The sequence below is a fragment of the Harpia harpyja genome, chromosome 7 (assembly GCF_026419915.1).
Source record: "Harpia harpyja isolate bHarHar1 chromosome 7, bHarHar1 primary haplotype, whole genome shotgun sequence".
NCBI classification, from domain to species: Eukaryota; Metazoa; Chordata; class Aves; order Accipitriformes; family Accipitridae; genus Harpia; species Harpia harpyja.
The window spans coordinates 56,304,224-56,316,635 of NC_068946.1; the positions used below are offsets into that span (position 1 = coordinate 56,304,224).

Here is a 12,412-nt window from a genome sequence, read left to right on the forward strand (position 1 = left end):
CCGTCTCATCTGCAACCAGCGGCGGCAGTGGCACTATCCCCAACGTAATGATTAAAAGGATTTGCAGTATTTTTGCTCTCAAAGAGGCACACAGGCATTTCTCGGCTGGACGCGGTGCCTCGGGGAGGGCTCGGGAGCAGCATCCGCAGCGGGGTCCCGCATCTCCCCGCTGCCTGGCCGGACAGCGCCGGAGCCGGGTCCCAGATCCCGGACTAACGACACGCAATCAAAGTCGGTCTGTCCCGTCGGGGCAGCCGCTCCGTTCCCGGAAAACACCGCACGTGAGCGTGGTGATGTGTGCGGCTGTGTACAATTTCCTTATTGCTGGGTAAATCGATGTTTCCTCTTTTCGCTGTGCTGCTGCTTATTGCTGAACGGTCTTTAATGATGCCTTTTGGAGGATGCTTTTTAATAATGGCAATTGGGGAAAAAAAAACCAAAACAACAAAATCCTGGCAGGAGTCTCTTACAGCTGTAAGAGTCACTTTAGTAAATGAAACCCTCATTTATTCTTGAAAACTTACTCTATTTTTATTTATAGAATTCCTTAAACATTTTTAATTTTCTGTTAAATGCTGTAAGTGGTTTTTTCCCATTCGGAGAATGCCCTGAAAACTTGCTAGTCAGAAAGGAGCTCATATAGCTTTGGAAAAGGTATTAAAAATAATCTGCCCATCAGAAAAAAAAAGATTATTCTTCAGAATAATCCAAGTAGGCCAAAGCAAGGCTAGAGAAAGCAAATGCGTACTCTAGCAGGAATAAGGTGCTGTTTACTTTTGGTTTTCTGGCAGCTGTTGGAAGTGCAGAAGAGGGTATGCAGATGTTTCCACGTGTATTTCCTAAGTAGTGTGATATAGTTATATGTTGTTCTTGGTCTCTGAAACTTCCGTTTTGACTGTTGTAGGAATTCTTACACTAAATGAATAAGGAGCAAGGACGTTTAATTCACTTGTAGCTTAGCGTAGTATCCGAGCTATAGAAATACTCATCTTGCAGCCTGTGTCAAGGGCAGGCACGTTGTGCAGACTCCGCGTTGTGCAGCAAAAGGGACTGTCTCGGTGCGAGGGAACAGGCATGGCCAAACCGCAGCCCCCTCGCTGTGTCCCATCCGCGGCGGCTGCTGCTGGACCCAGGAGTGACATCCCGAAGGTCGCTGCTTGCTCGATGTAAATGCTGGTGAGGCTGGATGCTGTCGATGAAGCTTTTCCAGATATGCACAAAGGATTATTAATAGCAATTTTTCAGCCTGACTGTATGCGAGGTCTCAACTTTCAGCTGCAAAATTATAGGTGTAAGAGAGTATTTAAACACGTTTAAGTAAACAGTTTTAGCAGAATCGCTCATTTGGATGACTGGAAGACCGGCGCTGTATAATTACAGGCATAACAGTGTGCAGCTCCTGGCGAGGCTGGAAAGGTTGCGTGCATGCGAGATTATTTTCAGAAGTACACTGTGACATTGAAATTAATTTTGTGTGTTGGTGAGTGGAATTGGGGGTATATAAATCCCTAATCACCTGGCAAACAGATTGAAAATCTATCTCTGTGCTTTTCAATATTACTTAGCTGTTTGAATAAACGAACTAATTTTAGGAGCACAGTTTGCTCACAAATTGTACTCAAAATATGTTTGTGTGCTTACATTTAAAGCATACAGCATTTTTCCTTTTCTTTGGACTGCATTAATTTTTCTGTATGTCAGGATTCTTACATTTCTAAGGGAAAATATTCAAGATACACCAGTTCAGTTGACTTCATTATAGAGATCTTTGGTACTGGAGTTTTCAGGATTTTTTTTCTTCCTAATTATTACTTACGCGTCACTGCGTAGCAGCAAACAAGTTTAACTCATTTAACATAAGTGTGCCTACGTGTTAACTTACGTTCCAACTGCAGTAATCTTTGGGGATTTTTTTTAACCACAGCTTTTGATCTGTGCGTATATGCGTGAGATGTTTAATCTAATGCCACCATCAATAAACACATACGTGTACCAAAAGAACCCCTTTACGTGAAGAAATATTTTCTAAAATGAAGTAAATAGAATTATTAACATATAAAGCATTTTCTTTTGGTGTTTGTATCTCTGTAACCTGAGATTTTAGTTTTATTTTACTCTAAACTTTAAAGAGTATTACATCTCATTTGGAGTTAGTTTTACGTATTTTGTCATAAAAGGAATTGGCGAGGAAATTCTACTCCTGAGAATGAGGTAATAACCAGTAACGCGGAAGGGTTGGTTGTAAAACTCCCCTTTATAGGGGTTAACTGCAGAAACAGCTGTGCCAACATCTGGGCTGCGTGCCCCCCCGGTGCCCGGCTCACCCAGACCCCCACCCACAGTGGGTGGAGGCGTCCGTGGAGACCACCAGAGATGTGATTACAGCCTCCCACCCGGGGATGCCGGCTTCAGCAGCACCGCCGACCCAGAGCAACGGCAGACTTGTTGTACCAAGGAACAGAGAAAAAACAGAGAACACCGAGAAAACGGGGCAGCGAAGGATGGGATTTGCTGTTAGTGGGCTGGAGAGACTCACCTGTAAAGGACAAGCCGGCGTGTGTGGTGTTTTCTTTTTGGATATAGGCAGATGATAAGTACTCCTGCCACCCCAACATAAACAAACATCAGCAGAGCTACAGGAGTATTTTTTCTGTGTTTTTAAAATTTGGAGTAAAGCCTCGAAGTTGTTTTATTTGCATACAAATTGTTATTAGCCTTAAATATTCCTGATTGACGTGCGCTGAGATTCGCAGGAACTGACTTTGACTCAGTGTTCAGAAATGATGGAAGTGAAAAAAACCCTGACAGTGGGCTGCACAGAGATCAGACAGAGTTTAATGCGCTCGTTTTATGCAATAATAGGAATGGTTTTAAAATGGCTGTGAAATCAAAGGTAGTTCTAAATAATTAATGCCTATGTTTAAAAAGGGATAAATTATGTGGGCAAATACAAGCTTTAGTTTTAATTCCATGATGTGCATTGTCTTGCCACAAATTTTGAATTAATTAATATTTGTAAGCAAAAAGATAAATAGAAAATGGGTTAGTCTCGCATGGGTTTATAGGAGGTAAATTAAAACAGGCTGGATTGGACAGCTCATTTTCCAGACCAAGGAAATGCAGCAGATCTGCTGGATCTGTTATTCACCGAAACATTTTAATGAGAGGAGCTCTGGAAATTGTCTCCTGAGTCAGAAGAAGATGGAGATTGATACAAACTGCTGGGTGGGAAAATGGGTAGTGCTGAAGGACAAGATGTCAGGCTGGGGACAGGTCACTATTGGAGTTTCTTAACTGTAAAGTTGCAGCTGGATGTTGGGTTTTTTCACTAAATAACTTCTCACAAAAGGTTGGGAATGAACTCATGGAACGCGCTGGGTTGGAAGATGCAGAGAGGGACTTGAAGTATGATTGAAGTACCATGGCTGGAAGAATATCTAATTCTGGGTAATTCATTCAGGTGGAAGGAGAAGGGTTAAACTTCAGAGGAAAGGGGAAGGAGGATACCTTCAACCTTAAAAATGATGATGTGACAATAACTGGTTTATGAATAATTCAGTGTGAAAATTAGAGTTAAAACTTTTTTTTTTTTTAAATGAGATACATCAATCTTGTACCAGAATATTTGCAATCTGGCTGTCTTTAGTTCCTCGCTGCATTTAGTCGCCGTCAGGGCCCTTATTGCCTGTTCCGATGGGTGGGAGGTCAGTAAACTGGAATATTGCTGACCCAAGGGCTGTGGTTCCCACCTGCTCTGCCCCACAGCAAACGCTGCCGGTGAGTGCTTAGCACAGGGATTGCGGAGGTTTGCCAAGGGCAGGTTTTGGTGGGCAGAAAGTCTCGATGTGGCGATCTGGGGTGAGACACTGGCTCCCTTTGTTGTTCTTCTTCTGGGAAGAGAGAACGAAGATGACTAGAAGGACTGTAGGAAAGCAGTAATTCATAAAATCGTTGCCATGTTCAGAAGAATCTAGGCCTGTTGGAGGAAAGATACGGTTCATTGGAAATACCTGATTCCCAAGCTGTAGGATCCCTGGAAATTTTGCTGGCTTAAAAAATATAATGAATGTTAAAATGAAAAAGGCTGCAATAAAATTTAATGGCAGTTTCTCTCAAAAATTCTTGGAGTATTACATGGAGCAGGCACCAGTGTCAGTAAAAAGCTGCTGGCAGATATTGAAGACCTGAACTGAGGTGTTGTCTACAAAGAGCTCTTCAATAGCAAAGTAGCAGGGATGATTTTGGTATTCACTGTAGCTGCAATGAAGAGTGATCAAATGTATTACCGTAGTGTATCTTGTCTGTATTGTGAACAGATCTCTGGAATCCCACAATCCTTAACCATTATATGAACTTTTGAAGAGTAGTCATTTTACCATGGAATATTCAGGAAGGTTGATTTGTTTGGGGTTTTTAAATAATATTGAAAAAATAAAAGTCCTTTTCTTCTGCACAGGGTGCAGGTTCATCCGCATTCCTATGACGACTGTAATAGATGGCAGATTGTACCAAAGACAGCCAAAAATGTGCTGAAAAAAATGTACAGGAACACACATTTTAAAAAATGGTAGCGTGGGAGGAATTTCCTGCCAGGGAGAGTAGTCGGAGGGGGAGAGCAGGAGCAACCTGGAGGCGGAATGCTGGTCCTTGGGCAGAGACGGTGAGTTAAAGGGCACCTCAAATTGGAGGTGCTCATTACTGTCCAGTCCAGCGGGTTCCTCCCAGGTTGCTTTGTAAGTATATCAGCAGCGTGTGTTTCAGTTCTAACGCACGCTCCCTTTCGGTGCAGTCGCGTGTTCCTTGGCATCCATCAGCTTGAAGTTTCACCTGAACTGACTAGTTGTCACTGAGCTGCAAAACACAAGATGTTAAACACAAGACTATTTTGATGTTGTCGTTGCTTATCCCAACAGAGTACATCACTTAGCATACTAATGAAATTATGTAAAAGGATTTAGCCCTAATTAAATAAAATCTGCATTAAGTTACTATGGTAACTTACGTCTGTGTCAAGGAGCTCTAATTACAAGACTGTACCAGCGTTCCTGTTTAAAACACCCAGTGGTTCTTAAACTCTGTGTTTTATTACCAGGAGATATTGTAAATTTTAGTCCTGCTGGCTGCTTAGGAGGAGACTAAGCAAAGGGTGGGACGAGCCTAAATAAGGAACTGGGCAGTTGGTAATACCTTTGTTGACACCAAAAATGTCAGTGAACCTTAGTGAAGAGTGAATCCCAGGGAATCGATATTGTCTGGCAGAACAGCAAAGCTTTGTAACCCCATAAGCATCCGATGGAAATCTTTGTTTGCGCCTGTGTTCACCCGGTTGCCTATGTTATGCCTCCAGTTCTGCCAGCTTGGACCTTCAGCCTTCTTTAGTTTCTTCTCTAGTTCTTTTCAGAGCCTGGGAAGATGGGAGATTGCAGAGCAGCGGTTAATACACAAACTGATCTATATCATACCAAGAATCCAGTGATCTGACAGAAAAATACGTTACTTCGTTTAACAACAGGGTATTAAAGTCCAGGATTACTTGAATCTGTTTTTATACTTGTGCAGTCATATTGAAGTCACTGAGCTTACTCAGAGTATAGATTTTGGCTCAAGCAGTGGAAAGGGACAGTTTGCATCTAGAAGTTCATCAAATTCTCTTCTTTGTCTATAACTTTTTTTTTTGAGTTGATCATGGTACTCACCAGCATATGAACCAGAGAACATACCTTTTGCATCTCTCTCACTGCTGTGGTTCTGTGATGTTCAGAGTACCTGTGCTTGCTGCTTTCTATTGCTGCCCATGATATTAACGAAGATCTGCTGTGCCTTTGCTCGGGATGGTCATGAACATGATTCTGCTTTGAAAAACACAAACATATATATATATATATTTATATATATATAAAAGTAAAAGTTCTTCTCTGTTTCTTTAAATATTTTGAAACCCTGGAAAATCCAAATACACAGATTTGTATCTGTGTACCAGACCCTCCACCTAATCCATTATAGGATGACACCTTTCTAAGGTGGTGGTTTCTGTATGTTTATGCTGTGAGAACACAGAACCAGGTGAACAATTCACACAAGCTTTCACATTGCAGTTAAAAAGTCTGCGCGCTTTCCTTCCTATCAAGAGTTGTGCCCCTGCTGTTTCCCTTAAACTCTTGCTTGAAATTCCCTGTTAAACTGCGAGCTGGGGAGATAAATCAGGAGATAGCTGCTAACCTGTCTGTCAGAGTTCCTCCTGCTATAAACTCAGCGCGTCTTGTATTTGTTTTAGCCAATGTTTTCTGCATATTTCAATTTCAGATTTGGCAGTGCGGCGGCTCCCTTGAGATTGTCACCTGCTCCCACGTTGGCCATGTTTTCCGAAAGGCAACACCTTACACCTTCCCCGGTGGCACAGGACACGTCATCAACAAGAACAACAGGAGACTGGCAGAGGTCTGGATGGATGAGTTTAAGGACTTCTTCTATATAATATCCCCAGGTAAGAAATTATTTTCTGATCATATTACGGTCTGTAAAGATGTCCAGAAAAAGAAAAGTGTAAACGTAAGGCACATACAGGTAAGTGTAGACATGTATGCATCTATATGCACTGAAAGTTGAGACATAACAGCAAAGTGCTTTCAAAATCCAAGGGAATGTCCTTTCCATGCGTCAAAACCTTCTATATTCTATTCCCAAGATAAAAATATTAGTGAAGGCTCCTCCTCTCCCAAAGATCATAAGAGTTTTTTTCAGAACGTTATTCTCATAATGTTAGTCTGCAAGCAAGTAGGAAAGCTCTTTGACCCATTTAGTCTAAGAAATGCAGAATTTGGCCAGATTATCCTTATGATCCCTGAAGATCCCTTCAGAAGGCGTCAACGGGAGGGACAGCAGAGGTGCTCCAGGTCACTGCATGGACAGCAGGAGCCCTTCGGAGCACAGGACTCAGTGCCATGAAGTATCTTCACCATGTCCTTCTGTCTCTCACCCCTGCCAAGTGTCAGTCCTCAGGAGAAACACTCTCTTTTAAACATACAGATTTCTCTTCTTTTTATTGATTTTCATTTATGTTTCAGTATAGTGCATGTAGCACATTCAAATTATGTACAGTGTAATCACATATATCACACACGACTATTTGAGGTAAAAACCATATTCCTCTTTGACCTTGCAACAGTTGTTAAGGGTTATATTGTGAGTAAATATTCTGATGAAATAACCCAACGTTGTTATATTAAAGCTGGGGATGTTTTTATCAGAAGGTAACTATGGCCTCCGTATGAGTGAGCTTAGTGGAGGAGATACGTTAAAAACGGAGTGGGACGTGGGGGTTTCGTTACTCTCCGCGCAGCTCTCTGAGGTCTCCCTCTGAGAAGGACGTGTCCTATTCAGCTTGGCGTAGAGCTGCCTACCCACGGGGCTCCCTGGGCTGGCCAGAGCCATCGCTTTGGTTTGTACGGACAGTCAACGTGTGCACATGAAGTGTCATCGCATTTTAGTTTATCTTTTTTTTTTTTTATCTTTATTTAAGCATCAGTTTACTTCATGCAACTAACTCTTAAATAGATCTTGGTCTTCAGAATAATATAACAACTACCCGCAAGTCTCTTACATGGCAGTTTTCATGTTCTTACTTTCATCATTTAAAATTTACCTGTTCATTTGAAAAATAAGGCTTGGAGACAATTAAATTTTTATCAAACTTAGAGTTTTAAGCAAAACTTTTTTTTTTTTACCTGAACAAACACAAGAATCAAAAGCTTTAATGAGTGTCTGTGATCAGGGAAAAAAGAGCATGTACCTTCAGTGCTGGCTCTCTAGTAAAAACTGTTTTGCACCTGTATTTCAAGTAGTCTTTTGGTCACAGCCAACTTCTTAAAGCAGGCATTTTGAGCCAAGCCTTTTCTTTCTATAAATCAGGACCAGTAGTTTTATTTCATTTGATTTGACTGAAGTAAATGAAAAATAAGGTTAATATACTTTATAATGCTATTTTTCTTTTAAAGATTTGTATATAAAATGGAAAACTGTTCTGGGTGGGGTTTTTTTTACTCCGGGCTGTTTTACTGATACCTCAAAATTATATAGTTAATAAAAACTAAATTGCTTCAGTTCAAAAGCCAGAATACACCATGTCTCATGTATGAAAGCCAGTTATTTTTCATAGTATTTACAAATTATTGCTTTAAATGTCTGTGGTAGAGTATAGCCATAGACTATGTAAGCTATTGTTACTATTTTATTGTGTGCTCTGGGATAATCTTCCCATTCTTCCATCTTTAAACTTTCTTCCCATTTAAATTCTGTAGCAACAGAATCAGTTTAAATTTTTACAATCACCAAGAAGAAAACCCCGGACCATATTATTATCTGTATGAGTTTTGCGTTTCATCTCCAGCACAATTTACTGTTGTTATACCTCAGCTCATTCCAGCTGCAAAGCCTGCTTGTTTCCACAAGCTGTTTTGGCGCTTTGATTTTTCCAGCGGTTCAGGACATCTCAGTCAATCATCAGGTGCCAACATGTAATCACAAGCTGTGAAGTCGGAAAACTCTTGGTTTCTACATGGGTTATTGCACGTGTCCTGTGGCTGTCACAGTATGTGCTCATTAAATATTCTGAGTCTATCCTGGAAAACCCTTATCAAGCCAAAAAATTTAAAGCACCATAAAAAAAAGTCTATGCACACCTTAAGTGCCCTGTTAATGGTGTAAAAAAGACATTTATATATCTATACCTTATGTACCCTAAATATAGATGTATATAAATGTGTATATAACCAAAAGATGCAAGCATGAAACAAATATTAAACATAAGTCAACAGACTGATGAAACCCCATCAGTCAGAGGTTTGGGTTGGCACTGAGTGTTTTTGGGAAGTGTTTGCAGGGCTCTGCCTCCCGCTCGGAGGAAGGGCCATTGCAAAACAACCCCATTGACAGGGTCCTCTTAAATATGGAAATTGAACTTTGTGTGGATTGTGTCCCTTTATAATTGGTAATTATATCTACCCCATTAAAGCTGAAGGAATAGGGTGTGTGACAGAAAATTTGGCTGACTGTTTCTAACATAATTGGTTTCTGTTCTCTTGCAAGAGGAAGGGAAATAAATGGAAAAAATAAATACAAAACTGACAAATGAATGTCTAATATGATGTAAAAGTGAATTTAAAACCCATGTAAGATGCAGTCAAGTTCAAACCATAAATACATCACATGGGATTAGCCATTCTTTAATTCAGTTCTCCCTTATTAAGTTCTTTTTTTTGTGCAGTCTCATAGTACCAGTTTCCAATGCATTTTTGTTGAACTAAATGCATTTCTAATAATTTACCCTGAAAGCGTACATTTTCTTAAGACCGTGAGGCATGCAAGTACTAACAATGTATATTCACCGCATAGCGTTATGTGGTGAATACATTGCACTCTCTGTGCTTTTATATTCTGCCTTGACAGCAAGTTTTTCTAGGCTGATGAGGAGTTAGTTGCTTTAAGGCATTTAGGTGAGCTCAAGCTCTAAAAATATCATACTAAGGGCTATTTAAAATACAATACATTTTAAATGAGGTATTAGTAAAATGCATTTGAAAGTGACTAGAATAGTGATATGCATGGTGGAATCACTTAAAAATTCCAGTTTCAAAAAGACTGCCAGATGAAATTGCTGCTGTGTAGTTTTCTAAAATGTGTTAATATTTCAGTTAAAAAATGCTCCCAAATTGGTCATGTTTTAATTTTCAAATTCCAAAATGCGACACTCCAAATCCTAGATAAGAACTTTTTTGTTTTTCTCTCTCTTTCTCTCTTCCATTGCTTTTCTTTTTGTTTTGGGATCTTCAAAGCCAGGGTCCCTTTGGTTGCAGCAGGGCTCCCTCTTAGGCCTTGATTTTTTAATTTTTTTTTTTTTACCCTTTTTTCCACAGAATTTCTACTGAGATATTCTGAGTTGTGGGAGTGAGGAATTTAGTGCTGAGCAAAAGGTTAACTTCAGATGTAGAAATTAAAATAAAAAGGCCACGGGGAAATATATCTGATTTAAGCCTACCTTTGACCAGCTTGCATATTTTTCCAGCACATCTGTAAAACCTGGAGCAAGCCCCCTCACTATGGACTTTCCCTGCTCTGCTCCTTCACTGATTTGACATGTCAGTCAGACCTCCAATGCAATAGATTAATTTGGAACCGCCCAATTAAAAGAAAATGAAACTCAGGAAAGCGGCAGTAAGAAATACCTATTTCCATCTATCGGAGTGCACACAATGCAGAATGCCGTGTAAATTGAGTGATGAAGTCATACCTCTGCAGATCTAAGTATTTTAAATCTGAGATTTAGTTTTGGAAGTGGATAATGAGGAGTATGTTGGATGACGTAAATCAGGACCTTAATCCTTTCTGCTGCCGGTTCCAGCCTGGAGCTATCCGTGTGGTGCTGCTGTCGCAGGGCGTTATTTGGTGTGACGTCTTCTGTCAAGGTGCTGGGTGGGTGGATGGATGGATGCTGTCCAGGTTTGGAGGAGTGGTGAATACTGACGTGTCATCTTCTGAACTGGCCGGTATCCGGAGGTTCAGCTGGGTTGAAAATGCCCGATTTGAAGGTTTGGAAACATCCAGGTGCTTTTGATGGCAGAAGCCATTGTGAAGCTCTGTCTAGAAGAGCGCCTGCCATGCAAGAGGTCAAATGAGGACACGTTTTGAAGTTTCCTCATTAGCACTTGTACCTTTGACAGGAGTTACAGATTATTTCCTATTGTATTAGAGAGGAGCTTCTGAAATCACTTTGGATAGTCAGTTTTGCAGCTACCTTTACAATTTCCTATGTTTCAGCGAGCAGCAGGGGAGGATTTTGTCAGCGACATTTTTTAACTTGGATGTCCGATATTAGGCTTTCTAGCCTGCATTTCATCAGCTGGTTTCCGAGGTGAGAAGACATCCCTTCCCCCATGGAAAAGACCAATTCTTGCCGTAGGCCATTTTAATTTAGGCTCCTAAACGCAGATATAAATGCAAGGCTATCTTTAACGAACCATTTTTCAGCAGTCTGACATCCAGTGGGATACCATGCATTGCAAATACTGCTTTCCACAGCGATTCCTTTGGGAAGGAAAAGCTGCTAGCGGAGGCATCGTTTTCCTTCTTCCACCTGGGGAGGAAAATCCTCTTTCAATTTCCCTATCAAAATTTCCCCGGGGTTGCCACAGGGCTGGGGTCCTTTAGCCCTTTCTTTTATACCAGTATGAGGCCAAGGTGGCTCTAAAAATGCAGTCTCCGTCCAAAAAGATGGGAAGATAAGGAGACAGAAATCAAACCCACCCTGCAGTATTTCAGCTCTAGGGGCAGGGCTGTTCGGGGTAGGGGGGGACATTCCCTCTGCACCCCCAGGGTAGCCGGGTTCGAGCGTGCCTTTGGCTACTGGTGATAAAAACAAGACCACAGTTAGACGAAGCACAAGGGGCTTACCTTGCCAGCACTTAAATACCTGTGGATTCTGCTACCTGGGGAGGGGAGGAAGGCAGCTCTGTTTCCAACCGATTTTAAATGGCTCTGCACATACAGCACAGCGTTTGGATCATGCCGGGCCTTCCCTCGAAGATCCCTTGAGCAATCGCTGAGGAGACCCTCGTAAAGCTGTAAATTACCACGTCTCCCCTTCCCATCGTGTCGGCAAGCTCTCCCGGCGTGGGTTCCCTCCCCGCTACCGCTGCCGTCCTGGCCGCCGGTCCCTCCCCTCTCCCACCTGATGGACTTCATTCCTTCATCTCCACCGTGCTTTGGCACGCTCCTTGCCGCTGGGCATCCCTGGGGGACGGGCATCCCACCCTCAAACTCGTTAGCCCAACGATGGCAAATGACCCCGGAGAGCTTTCGGCATGCAAAGGGCACGCACGAGAGGTGCGGTTGGGCTCGATGGCTCAGCTTCTTAACCTCGGCTCTGTGGGCAGGGGGGCGAGTTAATAATTTCTAGGTCATTTGCTTGCAATTGTTAGTTATAGGTACAACTGTGGAGCCGATGCAGGGTAAAATGATTCTGTTTTTGTCACGACAATTTTTAATGAAGCCATTTCTTTTTATTAGAAAAGTTAGGGTGAGATGCCAAGGTACTTTTTGTATGTGTTGTTAAGTTATTCCTTGTCTTTCTATGAGCGAAACTGCTATTCACTTCTGAAATGAGCACAAATCAGCAGAAATTTAGTGCTGCTAAATGTACTCTCTCTTCTTTACACAGTTATGGATTTGCAGATTTGCACAAAATTCAAATAGAGAACCTATGAAGAAAATTTTATTGAGATAGAAAGGTGAAATTAGGTCAGTAACTGATGTTGGCAGGACAAGATTTGTTTAATTCAAAACTTGATGTCTGCTGTTTCAGTCACTGGAAAGAATTTCACTATAGGTCTCCTTTATATTTTCTGATATTTTTGAAGTT

The 12,412-nt window shown here is 41.5% G+C and overlaps 1 protein-coding gene across 8 annotated transcripts in view; it reads left to right on the forward strand.

Moving 5' to 3' along the window:
* Positions 1-12,412, forward strand: part of GALNT13 (polypeptide N-acetylgalactosaminyltransferase 13) — a 195,385-nt gene that overhangs the window by 141,661 nt on the left and 41,312 nt on the right. For all 8 annotated transcript variants that reach the window (XR_008235994.1, XR_008235996.1, XR_008235993.1 and 5 more), the window contains one exon: positions 6,304-6,484. Coding sequence is in view for 2 of the 8 variants with exons in the window: in XM_052792613.1 (XP_052648573.1) it covers positions 6,304-6,484 (181 nt within the window). In the remaining 6 variants the exon portion in view is untranslated. The remainder of the gene's footprint in view (positions 1-6,303; positions 6,485-12,412) is intronic.